Raw genomic sequence first — 19,039 nt, 5'->3', positions numbered from 1 at the left:
GTGGTCTACCATATTTTTTTCCCTGTTACCAGTATTGGGACTGCGTGAACGGGTATGGCAGATCCGAGAAAGCCGGATCAGTTCATGTAGATCTTGGCCACTGATGTTGCTTTTGTCCTTGACAGCTGATATTGGAGTCTGCCCAGTGCCCTTTGAGTTGACTCTTAAACCTTCTGTGGGTGTTGTTGAAAATTAGATTCCCATTGGCATTTTTGTTTGTCCATTTCTGCATGTTTGACTTCTGTGAGGAAAACAGTGGGCCTTTTTATTTTTTGTCTTTTTCCTGTGGCCATTGGTAGCGGATGTTTCTCTATTCGGATAGAGAGGGTGTTCTCTTCACAGATGAAAGATTATCTCTGCTCTGTTTTTATGAGGTAGTGGCAAACTGTAAAAAGGATTTAATCTTGTCGTCTTTATTTTGGATATTGTCAAGGGAGAGAAAAAAGAAAGTATTCATCCCAATAAAACAAGAGGCATTAAAGATTGTCTGGGACCTTGTCAAATCTGTTCAGTGTAGTGTGGCTCTGCAACTGTAGCCACATGGATAACCCATTGCTGGGTTGTGCTGCTTTCCTAAGTACAGTTAGTGTTGGGCTGCTTTCTGGAGCTTTACCTTCTGTTCCTCTGCCTTCACAGCATGCATAATATGAGCAAAACTTATTCCTGTTGCTGGCCTTATTTCCTTTGCTGATCTGAGAATTTGTGGCACTAATATAGTTTAATCTATGATTCCATGCTGCTTATCCCAAATGTGCAGGTGGTTCTTTTTGAGATAAAGCAAAAGTAAGCTTTCCAGATCCCTGTTTTTCTGCAGGTGGCAGGAGGCCGTCGCTTGCTCTGTCTTTGCATCTAGGGTACTAAGACCGGTAAAACAACTATGCGTTTTTTTTTTCTGCCTCACTATGATGACATCTTATATTGCTGTTGTTCAGAATTAGTTTTCCAGATTGTTAGTTGGTGGTTCTTAGAACTGATACTATTTTAATTTAGATCTTCACTCTGGTAAGGGAACGGCAGCATATCCTAGATACCAGCTCTTCGTAGTTAGGAGTGTTGGGGCAGCGCAGCCTTGAAGCTGATGCCAGGATAAGTGCTCGAAGGAAGCTGCCTGTGCGTGTGGTGCTCGCCTCGCCCCAGGGGCCACCTGTCTTGGCTCCTGGCCTACCCTATCATGCAGAGATAATAAAGGGAGAAGTTGCTGTGCTGATTGTGTGAGATGCCTTGTTGGATGGATGCAGCAAATTAGTTCTGAAATTCTATAGTCATAGTATAGTGACCCAGGTTTGTATGGGCTTTAAAGGCCTTGGAGTTAAAACTGTGGGTCTTTTTTTGTCCTAATAAAGACTCTGATTTGTTGCATCTTTTATAAAATGAGTTATGGACCAAAGCAGAAATAGTTTGGGTAGATTTTTTTTTTTTTTGATATTTATTCAGTGACATGAAGAGGCTGGTTTTCTAAAATGTGGAAGGAGGTCTCACAGATTCCCACACAGTGGTAAAATTCTGTGAAATTCCTCTGATGTGCAGGGAGGAGGTGCACAACTTTTGCAGAAGGACCAAGCCAGAGAAGAGTTCCAAGCAGGGGTTTTTAGGATGGACAAATAAGTGTTGTAGCACAGACTCTTTGAAATAACTCATATTTCAAGGAAATGGACAGGTCTGTGATTCTTGGTACTTATTTAGAGAGAGTTCAGAAGCCTGAACCTTCATTTAGAAAGAAAATGAGAGTTTATGCCCTGGGGACTGTTTGCTCAACAGAAGAAAAGAAGAAAATAGCAGAGTAGGTGGGATTATCCTGAGACGAGAGGGAGGAAAAGACAGCGGGAGTCTGGCTTCTTCTGCAGCACAGCTGATGAGCTCCGCACGGCCTCGCCTGTTGGTTCCATGTGAGCCAGGAGGCCTGGTGTCTGCGAGGACGTGTGCGAAGGCAGCAGGCGCCGTGTGATTAATGGATGGAGAGGAAGGAAGGCACCTTCCGGAGGGGGAGGTGGGTGATGGGCGAGTAAGGAGAAAGCGGCAGATGCCATGTGGCTTGGTAGGCAAGTGGAGCTCATCCCTTATATCCCCTGAAGTGGTGGTTCTCTTTGCAGAAAGGCACTGTGTTGAGCCTTGGCCTGTTGTTAATTTTGTTCTTGCTCCTTTATATGATATGTTTTCTGAATGAATAGATGCAGACTGGTAGGCTCTGTGGCTTGTGTCTGGCAAAAGCCCTGTATTTTTGTGGGTTGTTTCAATCCTTGCTGTTAGATTTGGGTCTCACTCTTGGCAGTAACTGTAATATAGTGAATGGTGCCTCTGAAGCTGAAGCACCTTATGAGGATGCCTGTTTTTTTGAATACCATCAGCAGTGAAAATCTCTCTCTTATGCTTTGGAGTACAATAATTTTTGAAGATTTACTATTCTTAACTGTAAATAGTCCTCTAGATCTGAGCAAAATCAGCTTGGGCACTGAATTGGGGTAGTACATGTTATTTTGCGGGGTGTGAAAGCTTCAAGCAGTGCCTGACCCTTAGCACTCCTCTTGAAGAGCGCGCAGGTACTTGCTCACTCTGTGGAAACTGTCTGCCTGCTGAACCCTAGGTAAGCTGGTATTTTGTTCCACTCTGAACATGCCAGTTTCAGGCAGCCATATAATGAAGTGAGGTTGTGGCATGTGGAGTTTGAGGTGAAGCCAAGCACTTCATGACATTTTAATGTCTTTACAGTATCTCTCCTGTGGCTTTGACATCTGGTGATGACTCTTGCATTTTACACTTCTTGCATGTTTCTACTTGCTAAATTGTGCACAGCGAGGCAGAGGTCCAAGCGCTGTTTCCTTTTCTTCCTTTTCCAGGAAAGGCAGCAAACGTTAGGCTTCAGGAAGCATCGCTGCAGCCCTCCACAACAAAGAGGAAGAAAATTACTGTGCTCAGGACCTCACCCTTCAACGATGATTCTGTGATGCAAGTCCCAGGAGTCTCTTTATCTGTGATGAACTTATCTATGGCCTCCTCTTGTTGACATTAGTCCCAGTGCTGGGCACACATGGGAAGGATGCTGAAGAATGGATACCCCCCTTTTGGCTTTTAGAACATGGACACTTGTATAAAGGTATGTGATTGCCTCTGGTCAGAGGGATAGAAGATGTGCAGCTGTCACTGAAGGCCAGCAAAGGGCATTTGCTGGGCTGGGAACTGATGGCCACTGATGAGAAGAAGATGCCCATCTTAAGTGTTCTGCATGCTGGTGTTTGCTGCTGAGACAACTGATGAGTAACTCTCCATTTGTGTTTATTAAAAAAAAAAAAAGACAGCTTGCGTGCACAATGTAGCTTCTCACTAAGCGAATGTTGAGGTGATGGGCTATATTGTATGCATGAATGTATGCCAAATTGTTTGTCTGATTGTCACACGTTCCTTGCTACTGCTGTTGCTCTTTTCTCATCTGTCAGTTATGTCTGATCAAACAGCATGTTGTTGTGGGTGTAAGTCTTTTTACTACATGTTTGTTTAATGGTCCCCTCAGTGAGAACTTGATTCTAGATTAGTGTCTCTGATCTTAATAGCATATGAGAACAAGGTTTTAGCTTGTGCTTTGATCAGTGCACATCTCCAAGGCCTCTTGGCTTTCTGAGAGCCTGGCGCAGGCTTTTAGAATTGCAGATGAGGACAGTTTCCATATTGCAGACTTGAGTAGGGAAATACAGGAGGACCATTTTCCAGCTGCATTCAAACTTTCTATACTAGACTTCCAGGGCAAAAAAATATTCAGCCCTGCCCTATATGGGTTTTGCTTGTTTTGAACACACGAGAGTGGTCTTATCCACAGCCCTTTTTATTCTGTAGCTTTTCTTCTAAGGTTGCTGGCTGAGGGTCGGTTTCTTTCTGTTTGGTGGTTGCTGCCTGTGATTTGCCTTTGTGGTACAGGATGTGATCTTTGACATCCGGTAGGTATAAAAGTTTGGATAGGTGGCTTTCAGCTGCTGTTGCAGTCAATGATCCTGCAACAAGTAACCCAGCCACACTCTTCCTGGTTTCAGTAGATCATGTATCATCCTTCTTTCAGGCTGCTGAATTTGAAAAAGAAACATGATGGTGAGAAAATTCTTTGCAGCATGCCGAATTCTTCGCATGTTTTACAACCTGATGAAATAATGCTGTAGGCCTTGGAGAGGAACATAGATGTTCTCTGCATTCACTGTGACACTTAAAATGGAGTAGGAGTTGCGGAATTTATTTCAGACTTCTGGTGTTGCAGGGCCAGGGCATTTGTCTGAGGGATTGTGAATTAAGTTTAGGCCAATGTGTCTGAGGAAGAGTCATTGGACTGGACTTGGCCTATTTTGTGTTCTAGATGCAGCTGTGATCCTCGGCTGTGTGTCTCACCGAAGGGACCTGATGTTTTACGTTATTGGTAAGTGAAGGAAAGGCTGCCACTGTCTTTGTGGGCCTCTCCATAGGCTTTAGAAGGGTTTCTTAAAAGCTTTTGCTTTTGTGTTAGTTTAGAGTCTACCTAACAAACATGAAGTTAATTGTCTTTCTGCACTGTGCCCCCACCTGGCAACCTGCCTGTACACCGTTCTTTTCATTCCCAGACAAACTCCTTCCATTGACCTCACTCCTAAACCATTCCCTTCCTTTTTCTTTTGAGAGCTAGTGCAGGTTTATTGCCTCCATGATGCTTCTTAACCCAGTCTTAATGCAATGTGCAAGGGTTGTGTGATTATCTGTTTTTCCTGAAATAAAAAGATCTCTGTAGTTCTAGTTTGTCATTTGGTGGGAATTGTACACTTATGTTGTGATGTATATTGGCCGTACCTGAGATTCTGTACCACCTTTATCTGTTTTTCTTCAATTTGCAGTTATTTCCAAAGTTTTAAGGGACTCTTGTTATCCTCTAACCTGACTTTAGCGTAACAACACACCAGAAGTGTTTGCTCAGTGGTTTCTGCATTAAACTTCTAATTTGTGGTTAAGCAGATTGTCATTAAAAGAAAGTTATCTTGGGCTGACGCAGAGGGGATCTTGGTTTCTGACTCAACCACGCTGCTGTAACCACCCTCTGTTCTCTTCTTGCTGCAGGTGGGATCACAGTGTCTGTGGTAGCCTTCTTCTTCACCATTAAGTTCTTCTTTGAGCTCGCCGCACGTATAGTCAGCTTCCTTCAGCATGAGGACCGGGAGCGCCGAGGGGAGCGAACTATTTATGACTACGTGCGAGGCAACTACCTGGATCCCCGGTCCTGCAAAATCTCCTGGGATTGGAAGGACCCCTATGAGGTGGGCCATAGCATGGCCTTCCGAGTGCATGTAAGGGAATGTTTCTGTTTCCATGCAGCTTCGGGGGTAGAACAGAGGCCTACCTTAGGGATAGGCTCTTCAGATAATTTGCACTGGGGCCAAGCTGGATGTGACTAAGAGCAGGAAAGCTGTCTGCTAATGTCTTCTGCTTCCGCTAAGTGTGTTGCAGAACTCTGAGTGCACCTGAGAGTCACATTCCTTTAAAATTGTATCTCTGTCACTTTAGAATCCTTTGAAGAGGGAGCCAGGGTTATCCTGGCTGCTGCTTTCTTCTCTGGGGAGTGAGTTGGCCAGGCCTTGCCTTCAGCAGTTACCACTGTCCAGGTTGTGGAGCTGAAGTTGGGAGGCTGGGAGTGGGCATTTTACCAACACAAGAACTACAAAGCCTTGCAGCCCCTCCGTTCCCCATCCCTGCAGAAAAAGAGTGCCCCCATAACTGAGCATTTTTTTGTGTGATAAGGATAAGCTGGTCAAGGACCTTTCTTTCCTCGAATTCCTAAAAGGCCAAGTCTAGGGAAATGGGGCAAGCATACAAATAACATGAGGAGTCTGAATACTGAGGGCTTGGAGCAATATGGAGAAAGTCTGAATAGGTTTTGTTGGGCTCGTGCGCTTTTCCTTCCACCTAGCCTACCCAAAAGAGTACCTAAGTAAGAAGGAAAGTTTATCTAAGTTGTTACATCCACCTTTCTTGGAAAGGTGGGGAAAACCCTTCAGCTTAATACAAGTGAGGAGGAGTTCTGTCCACATTGCAAGCAGTGAAAAAGAACCAAGGGGAAAGGGACTTGTTCTGTTCCTGCTGTCTACACTTATTCTGTCCACTCGCCTATTTTCACTCTTGGAAACTCCAAAAATCTGCCCGTCCACTCCATGCTTGCCTCCCATTTGCTCAGTCCTTATTCATCAGCAGTAGCTGTTGCATGCACTAGCTACTCTCCTTGTCAATCAAAGCACATGCTACTTCAGGCCCTATGTCCTCCTTTATTTAGGAGCAGGAAACAGTAGCAGTTTTTGCAACTTGTCTGCAGGCCATTTGCTGACAACCAGCAGGATTTGGTCCACAGGCTGGTAGCTGAAGTGCTATGTGTTTAGGGCCTTTTTTTTTTTTTTTTTTTCCTTTGCCTTACACCTCAACCAGTACCTCCTTGTAATTCCTCCCCAAATTAGTCAGATCAGTTCGTATTTGATCTGACTGTGACTGTGTTTAACACATTGTTTTCACGCTGCTGTTTCATATCAGCACAGACTGGATCACTGTCTTAGGTTAGTGTCTCCTGCACGCCATTTTCTATAAGAGATTGGTGAGAGTTTCTACAGAGTTTTGCTGGATACAAAGGCACAAAACTTACTTGTTTCTCTGTAAGAATGTCGCTTTACTTTTTCTCCTTTTGGTAGTGGTTTCTATTGGTTTCTGTTTTGATAAGCACTTACAGTGCAGGGAAGAAAGGCCTAGAGGCATGTTCTTTACGGGTCACTTATTTGAACCGCAGCACAAAAGAGGACAAGGTTGTTCAATGCCCACTTGTGCCCTGTTCACTTGAGAGAACACAGCCCATGTGACAGAGCTGACTCTTTTCTTTTCTCTCTCTTTTTTCCCCTTTTTCTCCTGTGCTGAACTGGGTTCTAGCCCTTTTTGCGTCTTTGTTACAAGACAACTCGTTTTTTCTCTCTTTGTGCACTGCGTATTTGTGCTGATTTGGACTTCTCCATTTCCCATGCAGTTATTCTATAAGAATGGGCAGCCCTTCCCTGCTCACCGGCCTGTGGGGCTCCGAGTTCACATCTGCCATGTGGAGCTAGCAATTGATATTCCTGTAACCCAGGAAGTTCTTCAGGAGCCTAATTCCAATGTGGTGAAAGTGGCCTTCACTGTGCGCAGGGCTGGGAGATATGAGATCACTATAAAACTCGGTGGCTTGAATGTGGCCTACAGTCCCTACTACAAGGTGTTTCAGCCAGGTAAGGTCTAGGGGGGCATGTAATGATTTAATGCAGATTTGGAGGTATTGCAGGCGGTTAGGCTTTTTTTTTTTTTTTTTTTAATTCCAGTTAAAATAGGTAGGTGGCAGGGAAGGGATTACCCTTCACCGTTTTCCTCTTTCCATATGTTGTTCCTAGCAATAAACTCATGGTTAAAACATGCTTGTGATTCTCAACACATGGCAAAGTAGAAACTGTTTTACAGCCTAAGTCATTAGTGTTTCTTAAGCCGTCTAGTCATTTATTGCGCTCTCCTTTTTGTGTTAAGTTCTTTACGATCCATCTAGTAGTCAGAGAATGTCTTTTTGTAAAAGCATTGAGTTATTTACACATTTAATTAAAAATGCTCTTTTTGAGTTGCCTGTTACTCTCTTTGAATACTACTGTCTTCCTTTGAGCTTCTGAAGTAGTTGATACCTTAGAGCATACGCTTTACATATGTCTTGAAAAGGTTTCCTTTGTATCCATTTTAAATCTGTGTTCTCTATTTTTGTTTTATTTGAACATCATCATCATCTTTTATATTTCATGTACATGTTCATTAAAAGTACCTCTATTAAATTGTGTTGTGAATGGATGCAAAGCTTGCCAAGGTACCCCTTTGGAAAGAGGAAGGTCAGATTCTGCTCAGAAAACCTTTGGTATAAGTTTTGTGTGACACTGAATTTGCAAGCTGTCTTGGATTTTAGCAGGCTTTTACTTTCTGTACCAGCAGTGGGAGCAAGATCTCAAACTAGCGGTTAGAATGGAGGAAAGAGCATTCTTTAGAGGTAGTAACTGCATTCACTTTATTGGTATGCAGTGTCTGACCCAAGGCAAACTTTGCACACCACAGTGTGTGTTTCACTGCTTAGGTACTTTGTTTTTTAGAATGCAAAGGCATAGAATGTATTAAGATTTTACCCATTTTATAGGGTATTGTGCACCTATTTACTTTTCCTTTCCTTTTTGTAGCTGAACCTGGGACTCTGTTTGACTCTAAATTGTTTTTGTCTGCTTCAGGGATGGTTGTTCCCTCCAAAACCAAAATTGTCTGCCATTTCTCCACTCTGGTGCTGACCTGTGGACAGCAGCACACCCTGCAGATTGTTCCACGAGACGAGTATGACAATCCCACCAGCAATTCTGTGTCCCTGATAGATGAGCACAATTACAGCCTCTCCATCCATGAGGTGAGTGGGAACTTACCCATTGCTGCTCGTCTTCACGTGAGCTACAGAAGACTGCTGCCTCTAAGAATGTGTTTTTTCTGTTTAGCTGGGTCCTCAGGAAGATGACGAGAGCTCGGATGTTTTGTTTGAGAAGTCCGTGGTGTCCAATCGGCAAACTTGCCAAGTGTTCTTGCGACTCACCTTGCACCGCAGGGGATGTTTCCATGCCTGCATCTCCTACCAGAACCAGCCCATAAGCAATGGGGATTTTGACATCATTGTCCTAAGCGGTGAGTCAAGAGCTGCTCAGTATTTGTTCTCCAGGTGCCATCCTGCAGAATCCTGTGCACACTCATGCAGCAGAGCTGAACGTGGCTTTGCTGTGTGCTAGCCATGCTTAATTGTTCAAAGAAAATGCCTATTCATTCAAATACTCATCTCGTGGAACAATCTGCAGGGTGTGCTGCTGTCCACAGGTCAGCACAAGAGTGGAGAAATGGCAGACAATTTTGGTTTTGGAGGGAACAACCATCCCTGAAGCAGACAAATAAACAATCTAAATGAATTTGTTGCTGACAAGAGAGTTTGCTAAAAGTTTATGTTCTCTATTCCCGTAGCAGATCCAAGCCACATGTGTCCCCCTTTATCTTGGGGGATTTACCTCTGAGATGAGTAAATTGTGTTGCTTGCTAGTCCTTGGTTTAGCAGAGCCATACAGTGAGCGAGCCAATTGCTTATTGTACCTGAAGCTATATGGATGAAGAAGAGTGGAGAAAGATATATATTGTTTTACCATTTTGTGATTCCTGATTTCTCAAGGAGTGAGTCAAAAGCATATATGGCTGTCACATAGCTATGGCTTCGGGCTAATATTCTGAGAGAAAGAGGGGTATTCTGTATGGCTTTTTTTCTCTCTTTTTTTCTTTTCTCTCCTTGAACCATCTATTTGCTGAAGCCAGGACAGAGAAACTAGTGTCTTGAAATTTCTGCATTCTTGCTCGTGGGTTCTCTTTAGAGATTAATTTGACGGGATTTTCCTTTGGATAGGTAGAGGGTTTTTAAATCTAATTTAGTGATCTTCTGTGGTTTCTTTGCCTTTTGGTCCTTGCTTGAATTAAGTTGGTTGCATATAACTTTTCTCTATCTATTTCCTACAGAGAATGAAAAGAACATTGTAGAACGCAACGTGTCCACCTCGGGTGTCAGCATTTACTTTGAAGCCTACCTGTACAATGCTTCCAGCTACACCAACACGCAGTGGCACCTCCCGCCCACACACCTGAGCTCCTCCCAGCGCCGCTCTTCTACGGCAACCGAGGATGAGGATGAAGATTCTCCCTCTGACAGCCAAACTCCCGAGAAAGTGAAGAAACCCAAAAAAGTGTACTGCTATGTGTCACCTAAGGTAAAGAACACAAAGTTATGACTCGTGGACATGTGGTCCAAATACACTGCAACTATAGAGCTTCCTTGTCTCCCTTATCTTACCCAGATGTAGATGGTTCAGATTTGGCTAAAGAGAGTTTGACAGACAGAATGTTACCATGCTATTATCTCCTTAAGATTCTGCTGTTCATATTTGCTCACTTTCTGGAGAAATGCTGCTGATTGTGTTTCCCGTTATTGCAGATATAACAGGCTTGTGCAGAAAGTGCTTTTCTGTTTTGTCTAAGGATGCTTAAATCTGGTCTTAGAGTAATCTGTGGAAAACAACAGTTCCACAGTTGGTAGGTGTCTGTTCTGGCAGAAATACTGCGAACACTAAAATTTCCACAAATCTTCCATATTTAGCAATTGCAGGTGTTTTCTAAAAATTGCTTGAAATTATTGTTCTGAAAATCAGGAAGTAATAGCAATAGTTCTGATAGATGGAGGGTGATATTATTTTTTCGTGTGTCTTTTTCTAGAGCCTTTTGTTAATGTGTTACAATCTTGTTCTGAATTCAACTTCTCAAGTGAGAACTCCTCCAGTGAGACTAGAAGTGTTTTGCTGAACACCATGGCTTACTGCTGTATAGTCTATCACACTGGTATCCCACATGCATCACAGATGTCTGTAGTAAATCTTACTGAAAAGTTGTTTGGGGCTCTGTGTACGCTGTTGCCACCTTTCAAGGTTTTTATGTATCATGCCAGAGGAAGATGCCACACAAATCAGCAGAAACCTGCCCCTGGGGTTGGAAGAGGTGTCTGTCTAGTGGGTTTGTGTTTCAGGGAAATACTTGAAGTACATATGTGACCTTCAACATTTTCTTTTTCTTGTGATTACTCAGCAATTCTCAGTAAAGGAGTTCTACCTGAAGATAATTCCTTGGCGCCTTTTCACGTTTAGAGTGTGTCCTGGCACAAAGGTGAGTCACTCTGTGTAGCTACCATTGCTGCTGCTGTCGTGGGCTTTTGGTCCTTGTGAGTGAGTCTCTTCATCAGGGTTTATACTCACTAAGTGACTTTCTGCTGAGTATGATTCAGACTCTGGAATTCCCTCTTAGTGCCTAAATGCTGCTAATATGTATGAGTAGGAATGAGCTGTGCTACCCCTTCTTGACTTTTTTCCCTCCAATCTTAGGCGTAAATCCTGATTCCTTTCGCATTTCTTCGGTTTTCCCCATGTTCCTGCTGTGACTGTCCCCTCTGAAGACCCTAGCCTAGGGAGTGAGGTTTGAGGCAGGCTGCCAAGTGGAGTTCAGTGCTTAAAGCAGTGTTACTGTTAACTGCATTGCATGGGTGGGCAGAGGAAGTCTGAGAGCGCAGGTGGTGTTGCTCTGTCTGCTGAACATGCTGTGCCTTCTGCATGATAGATTTTCCCTTTCTTGCATCTTTTTGCTGCTAGTTCTCATACCTTGGTCCTGACCCTGTGCACAAACTACTGACACTGGTGGTGGATGATGGGATCCAGCCCCCTGTGGAGCTCAGCTGCAAGGAGAGGAACATCTTGGCAGCCACTTTCATTCGCTCTCTGCATAAAAACATAGGTAAAGAGGCTGGGAGGTGGGTGCAGTAGTCAGGAAGTTAGCACTCGAGTCTGCTATTTTCCCTTATTAATGAAGATTGTCAGCACTGAATGACCTCTGAGAATTCTGTACTTCTTGCAGTTCATGTTTCACAACTGAGGGCACTCCCAGTGAATGAATTTCATAATGCTAGCTATTCCTTTTCAGCTTGGCTTTCCTGTTGCTAACTTTGAATGCACCCTGTAAGCAGCTGAATGTCTGCAAAACTAACGGCAGCTGCCTTGAGGCTTCTGTCCCAAACCTGCTGTTACAAACTCATCCTGAATTACAAAGCTGAGCTGTGCAGTTAGCCTTAGAAATGCCCCCTAGACATGTGGGATGTTGGCAGCTCAGGCCTGACCCCAGCTGTCACTGTTCTCAGGAGGCTCAGAGACCTTCCAGGACAAGGTGAACTTCTTCCAGCGGGAGCTGCGTCAGGTGCACATGAAAAGGCCTCATTCGAAGGTCACGCTCAAGGTCAGCCGTCACTGTCTGCTGGAGTCGGTGAGTGCATGGGTCACGTCACCTAAGGCCAGTGCTTCCTCCGTTCTTTATTTTCTGTTCTGTGCCTAAGAAATCCAAACTGACAAGTGCTAGGGTGACCACGCTGAGAGTGTCTGATCATTTTGTTTTGAGGCAGGCACTTGGAGTCAGCCTTGAAACAGGAAGAAGAAGAAAAAAAATCACAAGGTAGCTCTTCTGTGCTCAGGCCTGGCAAATGCCCTTACCTGTGGGATGCTCTGTTTGTTTTCTACAGATAGTAAGATCAGGTTGAGCTGTAAGTAATTAGGAAGCTTTGGCTCTTTTACATTGTTTAAGCAACACTTCAGAGAGTAAAGGAATCTGAGAGGTGTCTCTGTTACATGCTTGCATAACCTATAAAAGTAGAAATTCTCTGGCTACAGAATTTCCTGTCCCCACTTTACGTGAGGCCAGGAGACAGACTGTATCTCTCGAGACTAAGTTTCTAGTTCTCAAGTCCCTCTCTACTGTTTTTGCTACAAAGCTGAGGTGAACTCTTGTGTCGTATAATACCAAGCAGTATACATGAAACTCTTGCACTGAAGCATTGCTACAAGCCTATCTGTGCCATGATAAAATAGTCTGTAGAGCCTTGGGGTTGTCTTCCCTGGAGCTGACCTGAGTTGACGTGTTTCCTAAACTGAACTTAAGAAAAAAGACACTCATAATATAGCTCTTGACTGACATTCTAAATGCTGCATGCACAGAACATGCAGTTGTCCTGAATTATTGTTTTCACATGTCTCATAATAGAATTGCCATAAAGATGGAAAAGAACATTTCTGGGGGAGGCAGGACTGGCTAGGATTTTCCTTGATTTACACTCAGTAAATCTGTATTTTGGAATAATTTCTGCACGTACAAAATTACACTGTTTACAAGATTTTGTTTCAGTTAATAGCTTGTTACAAAATGACTTCACATGTGACAGTATTTCCATGACTTCTTTTCCTTGCTATTTTGGAAATCGGTGCACTATCGTTAGCTCTAGTGTTAAACCATACTAAGATGAAATAAATTAAGTGCTAAATTAATAAATGTAAGCATTAGTTTACAAGATTGATAGATGCAAAGAATGTGACTAGCGTGTTTAGCATAAAGGAATGACTAGCATGATGTTCCAATTTATTTGAAGATCAGCTAGTCAAAGCTAAGTGTTTTCTTCAGGAATGCCGTATTGTTTTTGCTTTTTTCTTAATTTGGAACCCAGAATCAGAACAGAAGTAGGTTTTGTTCGTTTTCCCTTTTTTATTTTTTTTCTTCTCCTCCCCCCTCTCCCCCCTCTCCCCCCTCTCCCCCCTCTCCCCCCTCTCCCCCCTCTCCCCCCTCTCCCCCCTCTCCCCCCTCTCCCCCCTCTCCCCCCTCTCCCCCCTCTCCCCCCTCTCCCCCCTCTCCCCCCTCTCCCCCCTCTCCCCCCTCTCCCCCCTCTCCCCCCTCTCCCCCCTCTCCCCCCTCTCCCCCCTCTCCCCCCTCTCCCCCCTCTCCCCCCTCTCCCCCCTCTCCCCCCTCTCCCCCCTCTCCCCCCTCTCTCCGTGAATCCTTCAAGTTATTTTCCAATGTTCTCTAAAAAAGAGCATTTCCTATTTTAAATCTGACTTGTGGTCAGATACTGCTTTACAAAAATTGCTCCTACCACAGGCATTTTAATATTGTAAACAATATTGCACTGCAACTTTGAGAGAGATACATCTGAGCTGCTGTTAAACCACATACTGGTTTTTAAGATTAACTGTTTTTATGTGAATCATGTTTTTCTATTTCTTTTAATAGAAAATGAGGAACTGGCTTCTGTGCCTTTAGATAAGTAAAACTTGGACCCTAGGATTTTCTAATTCAGATTTGTGTTGCTTAAATTGCCCATCCGCATGTGCAGGATTTCATACTGATTCCTAGGTGCCAAGCAGTAATAACTTTTGCTACTTTCCTTTGTTTTTTCTGCAGTCTCTCAAAGCAATACGGAATTTTTCAGTTTCTGACTGGAGCAAAAACTTTGAAGTGATTTTTCAGGATGAAGAAGGTGAGTTAACATTTCTTATGAATATGCTTGGGAAGGGAGGGGAGAAAAAATGATGGTAGAGATGGTAGAGAGTTGTCTGATAGTCTGAAATTGTTATTTCTTGTGGTACCTCAATTCACTGTAGCCTCCAGCCTTGTCACTTTCTCACACATGCTAATAAATGCTAATAAATTATCTGTCTGGTGTTATTCTGTCTCACTTTACATAGATTTGAAAGCAGAACCTAGAGTTCCTGAGTCTGCACCCTGTTTTTTTTTGTTTGTTTGTTTTTTGTTTGTTTGTTTTTTTCTACAAAGCCATTGTTCCTCTGTATCTAACTGGTTCTCCCCCAAACCACCTGTAGATGGTGGTTAGGTTGATAAAGGGTGCTACTTGCTACAGAGAGAGTGAATGTCATGAAGAAGAAGGTTGGGCAAATTCTTTGTGTAGTTACTTATATGAGCATAGCGACACAAGTTCTGCTCATATAAACTATATAAAAACAAGGCTGAGTTAGCCTTGTTTTTAGAATCTGAACATGAAACCATAGGTCATGTGAGAGAACAAAATATCCTGTTAGTGGCAAGAATGTGACACAAAGGTACTTACAGGAAAATGAATTAGGCAAATGTTTCTGCCTGTTTACTTTACAGATAGCTTAACAGTAGGAAGAATTTTTGGAATTGAAACGGAAACAATAGTTCTTTGCCTAAGACTTTGTTTTTCTGATATCCCTGGCCAAGACTGGGGCTGCTCACGTCTGGTTGTTGTTGGATCTGAACCACAGCTGAACTGTGCCAGGATGATATTTCCTTAAAGTGCCAAGAGGCTTCACAGAAGGGTGCCCAGTCCTGGCAAAGAGGCTGGCTGCAGTGTTTGCATTCCTTTGGTGGAAGCAAACTCCTTAAAAAATAAATAATAATTTGAGTAGTGCTGATCTAGGCAAAGACTGGAGAATACTGAGCACTAGTTGTGGGCCATGTATGACCATACTTGTTTTACCTTGTAGCTCTGGACTGGGGAGGTCCACGCAGAGAGTGGTTTGAGCTCATCTGTAAGGCGTTATTTGATACCACCAATCAACTCTTTACCCGTTTTAGTGATAACAACCAGGCCCTGGTGAGTCTGCAGTTTCCTATGCTGGTTGGACAAAACTGTGTGTGTTGGCATGCTGCTAGCTAACTGGTAAATTCATTAAGAAGTTTGCAACCTTGCCCCTGTTTTAGCAGGTCTTCTCAGTCATAGAATCATAGAATGCTTAAGGTTGGAAGGGACCTCTAGAGGTCATCTAGTCCAACCCCAAAGTTGGAGTCAGTCCTTCATGTGTCTTTCTCAAAGCTTTGTCGGATCATCTTACTCTACTGAAGCACCAGAGAATTAGCTGCCTGAACAGGGCAGCTGGTTAGCCAACAGGGTTGGATTTCTGAGTAGAGAAGATGGCATCAGGGTCTGTGTTAGGGTCTGAATCTTTCAGAATCCATTTCTTCTCTCACAAGTTGTGGTCTGTGCGTGTGAAGCATTTTTTTTATTCTTCCTAGGCAGGCTCGAGCGTTTCATTTCTACTGCTTGGCTCTGAAATACTACTCCATAGCACCTTGGGCAGTGTGAGAAATGTAGCAACTTGAGCTGATGCTGTTCCTGCTGTTTGTGCTAATCTTGCTGGTGCTTGGATGTTTTAATTCCCTTCCATTTTGCAGGTTCATCCAAACCCGGGGCGTCCTCCCCATTTACGGCTGAAAGTGTATGAATTTGCAGGCCGCCTGGTGGGGAAGTGTCTTTATGAATCATCTCTGGGCGGTGCTTACAAGCAGCTGGTGCGAGCTCGTTTCACCCGATCCTTCCTGGCCCAGATCATAGGGCTGCGTATGCACTACAAGGTAAGGCTTCCTCACCTTGTGTGAAGCCTGTGTTGGTTTGTGGGGAGAGGCCAAATGCTGCTCTAGTAGAAAAAATCCAGAATTCTGGTTAGCCATGTATATTAATTTTTTTTCTCTTCGTTCTGCCCCATATTTTTTTCCCTTTTTTTTTTTTTTTTTCCTCTCTCTCAGTATTTTGAAACAGATGACCCAGAATTCTATAAATCCAAGGTTTGTTTCATACTGAACAATGATGTGAGTGAGATGGATCTGGTCTTTGCTGAAGAGAAGTACAGCAAAACAGGACAGCTAGAGAAGGTGAGGGAGATGTTCTGAAAGTGAGAGAGTTTAACCCCTACTGCCTGGAAGCCCCTTCCACCTGTGGCCCAGAAGAGTGAGCTTATTCTGTACAATAGCAAGGAGGGTTCATTCCAGTAGGGAATTTGTTTGGAGGATGCTACTTTTCCTGCTCATGTCAAGTAATATCCTCTTTTCAGGTTGTTGAACTTGTGACCGGAGGGGCTCAGGTGCCTGTAACCAATGAAAACAAAATCTTATATTTGAATCTGCTCGCGCAGTACAGGCTGGCTAATCAGGTTAGGGAGGAAGTGGATCACTTCCTGAAAGGTAACGTGCTGCGTGCGCCCCGCTCCTCTGCCTTCACGCCCTGGAGGCTGCTGCTCGCCTGATCTCTCCTCCTCCTCCTCCTCTCTTCCAGGTCTTAATGAACTTGTTCCTGAGAACCTCCTCGCTATCTTTGATGAGAATGAGCTAGAGGTAATTTCTGTCTTCCTTAGCATTCCTGCCTATGCTTACTGTCCTCTCTGAGAAATAAAGAGCTCTTTGGATTTGGAGTAAAGCCAGATGGTCTCTTCTTTAATCACTTTTAGCATTTATTTTTACAGTAGCTGTGTCTGTGTTTCATGAGGTTCTGACCTTCTTACTGCAGTCCCTTGCCTTTCAGTTGCTTATGTGTGGTACTGGGGACATCAATGTCTGCGACTTCAAGGCGCATGCTGTAGTGGTAGGAGGATCTTGGCATTTTCGTGAGAAGGTAAGTGAAAGAGTTTCTTCCTCCTGCTTGCAGAAATCAGTTAGCCCTACTACAGCAGTGTTCTCTTTAAGGCAAGACAGCAAAACTCTCATTAAGAATAGTTCAGCAGGGAATCAAGAGGAACTGGTGGGAGTTATGCCAATCAAGTCGATATTCTTGGTGATATGCTTGTCTCTGAGGGATGCTTTTAAGATCATGAATGCAACCCTGATGGAGATGGAGTACTGGGAGTAAGTAGTGTGGTAGACACTCTTAAGGTAGTAGCCTAAGTTTTTACCCTGTGATTGCCCCCATTCCTGCTTTTCACAGTGGTGTGGGATTGGAAGGGGAGCACCTGCGACTGCAGCCAGGTTCATTTAGAAAAATAATGGAAATTCCCAAAACATTTAAGATGAAAACGGATTGGAGAACAAGTTTGTTTATCTGATCTGGCTTTGCCTTTCTTGTTTTTGAACAGGTCATGAGGTGGTTTTGGACTGTGGTCTCCAGTTTCACACAGGAAGAGCTGGCCAGACTCCTGCAGTTCACAACTGGTTCCTCCCAGCTGCCCCCAGGAGGATTCGCTGCACTCTGCCCGTCTTTCCAGATCATTGCAGCGCCGACCCACAGTACATTGCCGACAGCCCACACTTGGTAAGTACCCCAGGCTGCAGGAACTTCCTGCCTTTGCTTTGGGAAGCCACCACTAGCTGGTTGTGGTGAGTAAGAAGTGTATAAAATATAATGTGTGTGGCTGTCTTGTCAGCCTGTTTTGCAAGCAGCTGATGGGGATGGTTTATCAGGTCTAGTCTATATGGATTTTTTCTTTTTTCTCTTCCAGTTTTAACCAGTTGTGCCTCCCAACTTACGACTCCTATGAAGAAGTGCACAAGATGCTGCAGCTAGCTATCAGTGAGGGTTGTGAGGGCTTTGGCATGCTGTGATTTCTCCTTTCCAGGAGTCTACTCAGTCTCCTGGCTCCTCATGGCCAGGCCAAGGTAAAATCTGCTGCTTCTGCTTCCCTTCACATGGGCAATGGAGGTGGAGCACATGTAAAGGAATCTGTCATCCAGAAGGTATCATGTGGCCTTTCCCTATCCACAATATCTTACCAAGAGCTCATTTTTTTTTCCTTTCCCTCATTCCCCTTTTGGTTCAGTGTTGAACAGCAAAAGCACTGTGGTGCATCCATAAGGAAGGTATTGCACTGGATTTCCCTGCATCTTGAACACACTTCCTATCATGAGATGATGAAGCCCATGAGCAGAAATTGCACTGAGGTGCCGAAGATCTGCTGAGCTGCCTTTATTCTAGCGGGCTGGGAGGAAGGGGGAAGACCAGTTTGGAGCGCTGCTGGAAACCTGGCTTGTGAGAAGCCTTAGTAATTTTCCATGCTTTGGCTCAAGTGCCCCTGTGATGCTCCCTAATAGCTCACCTAACTGAATGGCTTGTGAGAGGTACATGGTTGTCCTTCCTTTCAGCACCTGTTTTTCTGGATTTCCTCCTTCTTGCTCTGGATGTTGCTCTCTGTTGCCTCTGCCAGAGGTCAAAAATGGTCAGCACCTCCTGGAGAAAGTAACCCAAAGCGGGGAACAGTCTCATCAGAGCGCAAGTGCTGGCCCTGACAGTGATTCTATACTACCTCCACCAGGGTCCAGCAGCAGAAGCGTCCTTCTCCAGCAGTGGCTGGTAATGAGCTTCTGCAAATGAACTGGAAGAATTTCTCCTCCACTGAATGTATCTGACAGCGTTTTTATGAAGTTGCACAGGAAGATGTCCCATGGCCTTGCCTTCCTTTCCCTTCCTCAGGAGAGAGGGGATGGGCATGAGTGTGATCCCTCAGTGCTGAGCACGAATGCCTATCCCATGTTCACCTTCAGGGTATGTACGGATGTAGTAACAGTGGTAGGTCTGTGAGCAGCTCCAATGTGCACTGGGCTTGTCTTTGTGCTGAAGTGCAGATGGGGGAGTGATACTGGGTCGAACATGGTACCTCCACCCTGGCATCCCACAGGGTCTTGGCTTCTACCTCTGTCATGTGGTAGCCTGAGGCTTCTCTTTCTCTACTGGATTTCAGGCAGTTTCCAGAGGGGGATGTTGGTGCCTGGAGAGCAGCTGGATTCCTCTCCTCTTGATCTCCTACCTTCTCTTTCTCAAGCTCTCCTTTCTTGCTGTTCCATCCCGTGCTGCTGGCTGTCTGGCACAGAGTGCTAACTAGACCTTCGCCCACAG

General features: G+C 44.3%; 1 protein-coding gene across 3 annotated transcripts; it reads left to right on the top strand.

Annotated features, from left to right (window-relative positions):
• Window positions 1-2,839: 2,839 nt before the first annotated feature.
• On the top strand, window positions 2,840-18,766 carry AREL1 (apoptosis resistant E3 ubiquitin protein ligase 1). 3 transcript variants are annotated; one of them, XM_088529219.1, is made up of 19 exons: window positions 2,840-3,091; window positions 4,334-4,393; window positions 5,062-5,258; window positions 7,001-7,238; window positions 8,262-8,431; window positions 8,517-8,700; window positions 9,568-9,815; window positions 10,684-10,761; window positions 11,241-11,382; window positions 11,783-11,904; window positions 13,864-13,939; window positions 14,928-15,037; window positions 15,616-15,795; window positions 15,967-16,092; window positions 16,272-16,401; window positions 16,493-16,551; window positions 16,739-16,828; window positions 17,286-17,461; window positions 17,649-18,766. In XM_088529219.1, the coding sequence occupies exons 2-19, from the start codon at window positions 4,378-4,380 to the stop codon at window positions 17,749-17,751; spliced, it is 2,445 nt and encodes an 814-aa protein (XP_088385345.1). In that variant the 5' UTR covers window positions 2,840-3,091; window positions 4,334-4,377; the 3' UTR covers window positions 17,752-18,766. The 3 variants fall into 3 exon arrangements, with proteins under 3 accessions (XP_088385345.1, XP_088385344.1, XP_088385347.1); XM_088529218.1 differs by having other exon boundaries at window positions 5,062-5,288; XM_088529221.1 differs by lacking the exons at window positions 2,840-3,091; window positions 4,334-4,393; window positions 7,001-7,238 and having other exon boundaries at window positions 5,249-5,288.
• The last annotated feature ends 273 nt before the right edge of the window (window positions 18,767-19,039 follow it).

This window comes from Tinamus guttatus, unplaced genomic scaffold (assembly GCF_059628265.1).
Source record: "Tinamus guttatus ecotype Peru unplaced genomic scaffold, ASM5962826v1 Tinamus_guttatus_pri_ptg000327l, whole genome shotgun sequence".
Taxonomy (NCBI): domain Eukaryota; kingdom Metazoa; phylum Chordata; class Aves; order Tinamiformes; family Tinamidae; genus Tinamus; species Tinamus guttatus.
The sequence above is the reverse complement of the archived record's forward strand: the minus strand, read 5'-3'. Positions and strand labels throughout refer to the sequence as shown.

Bases quoted from the DNA above. Each gene is read 5' to 3' on its own strand.
- AREL1 (XM_088529218.1), top strand. The intron at 8,701-9,567 runs GTGAGTCAAGAG...TATTTCCTACAG, and splicing joins TGACATCATTGTCCTAAGCG to AGAATGAAAAGAACATTGTA. The intron at 9,816-10,683 runs GTAAAGAACACA...GTGATTACTCAG, and splicing joins ACTGCTATGTGTCACCTAAG to CAATTCTCAGTAAAGGAGTT.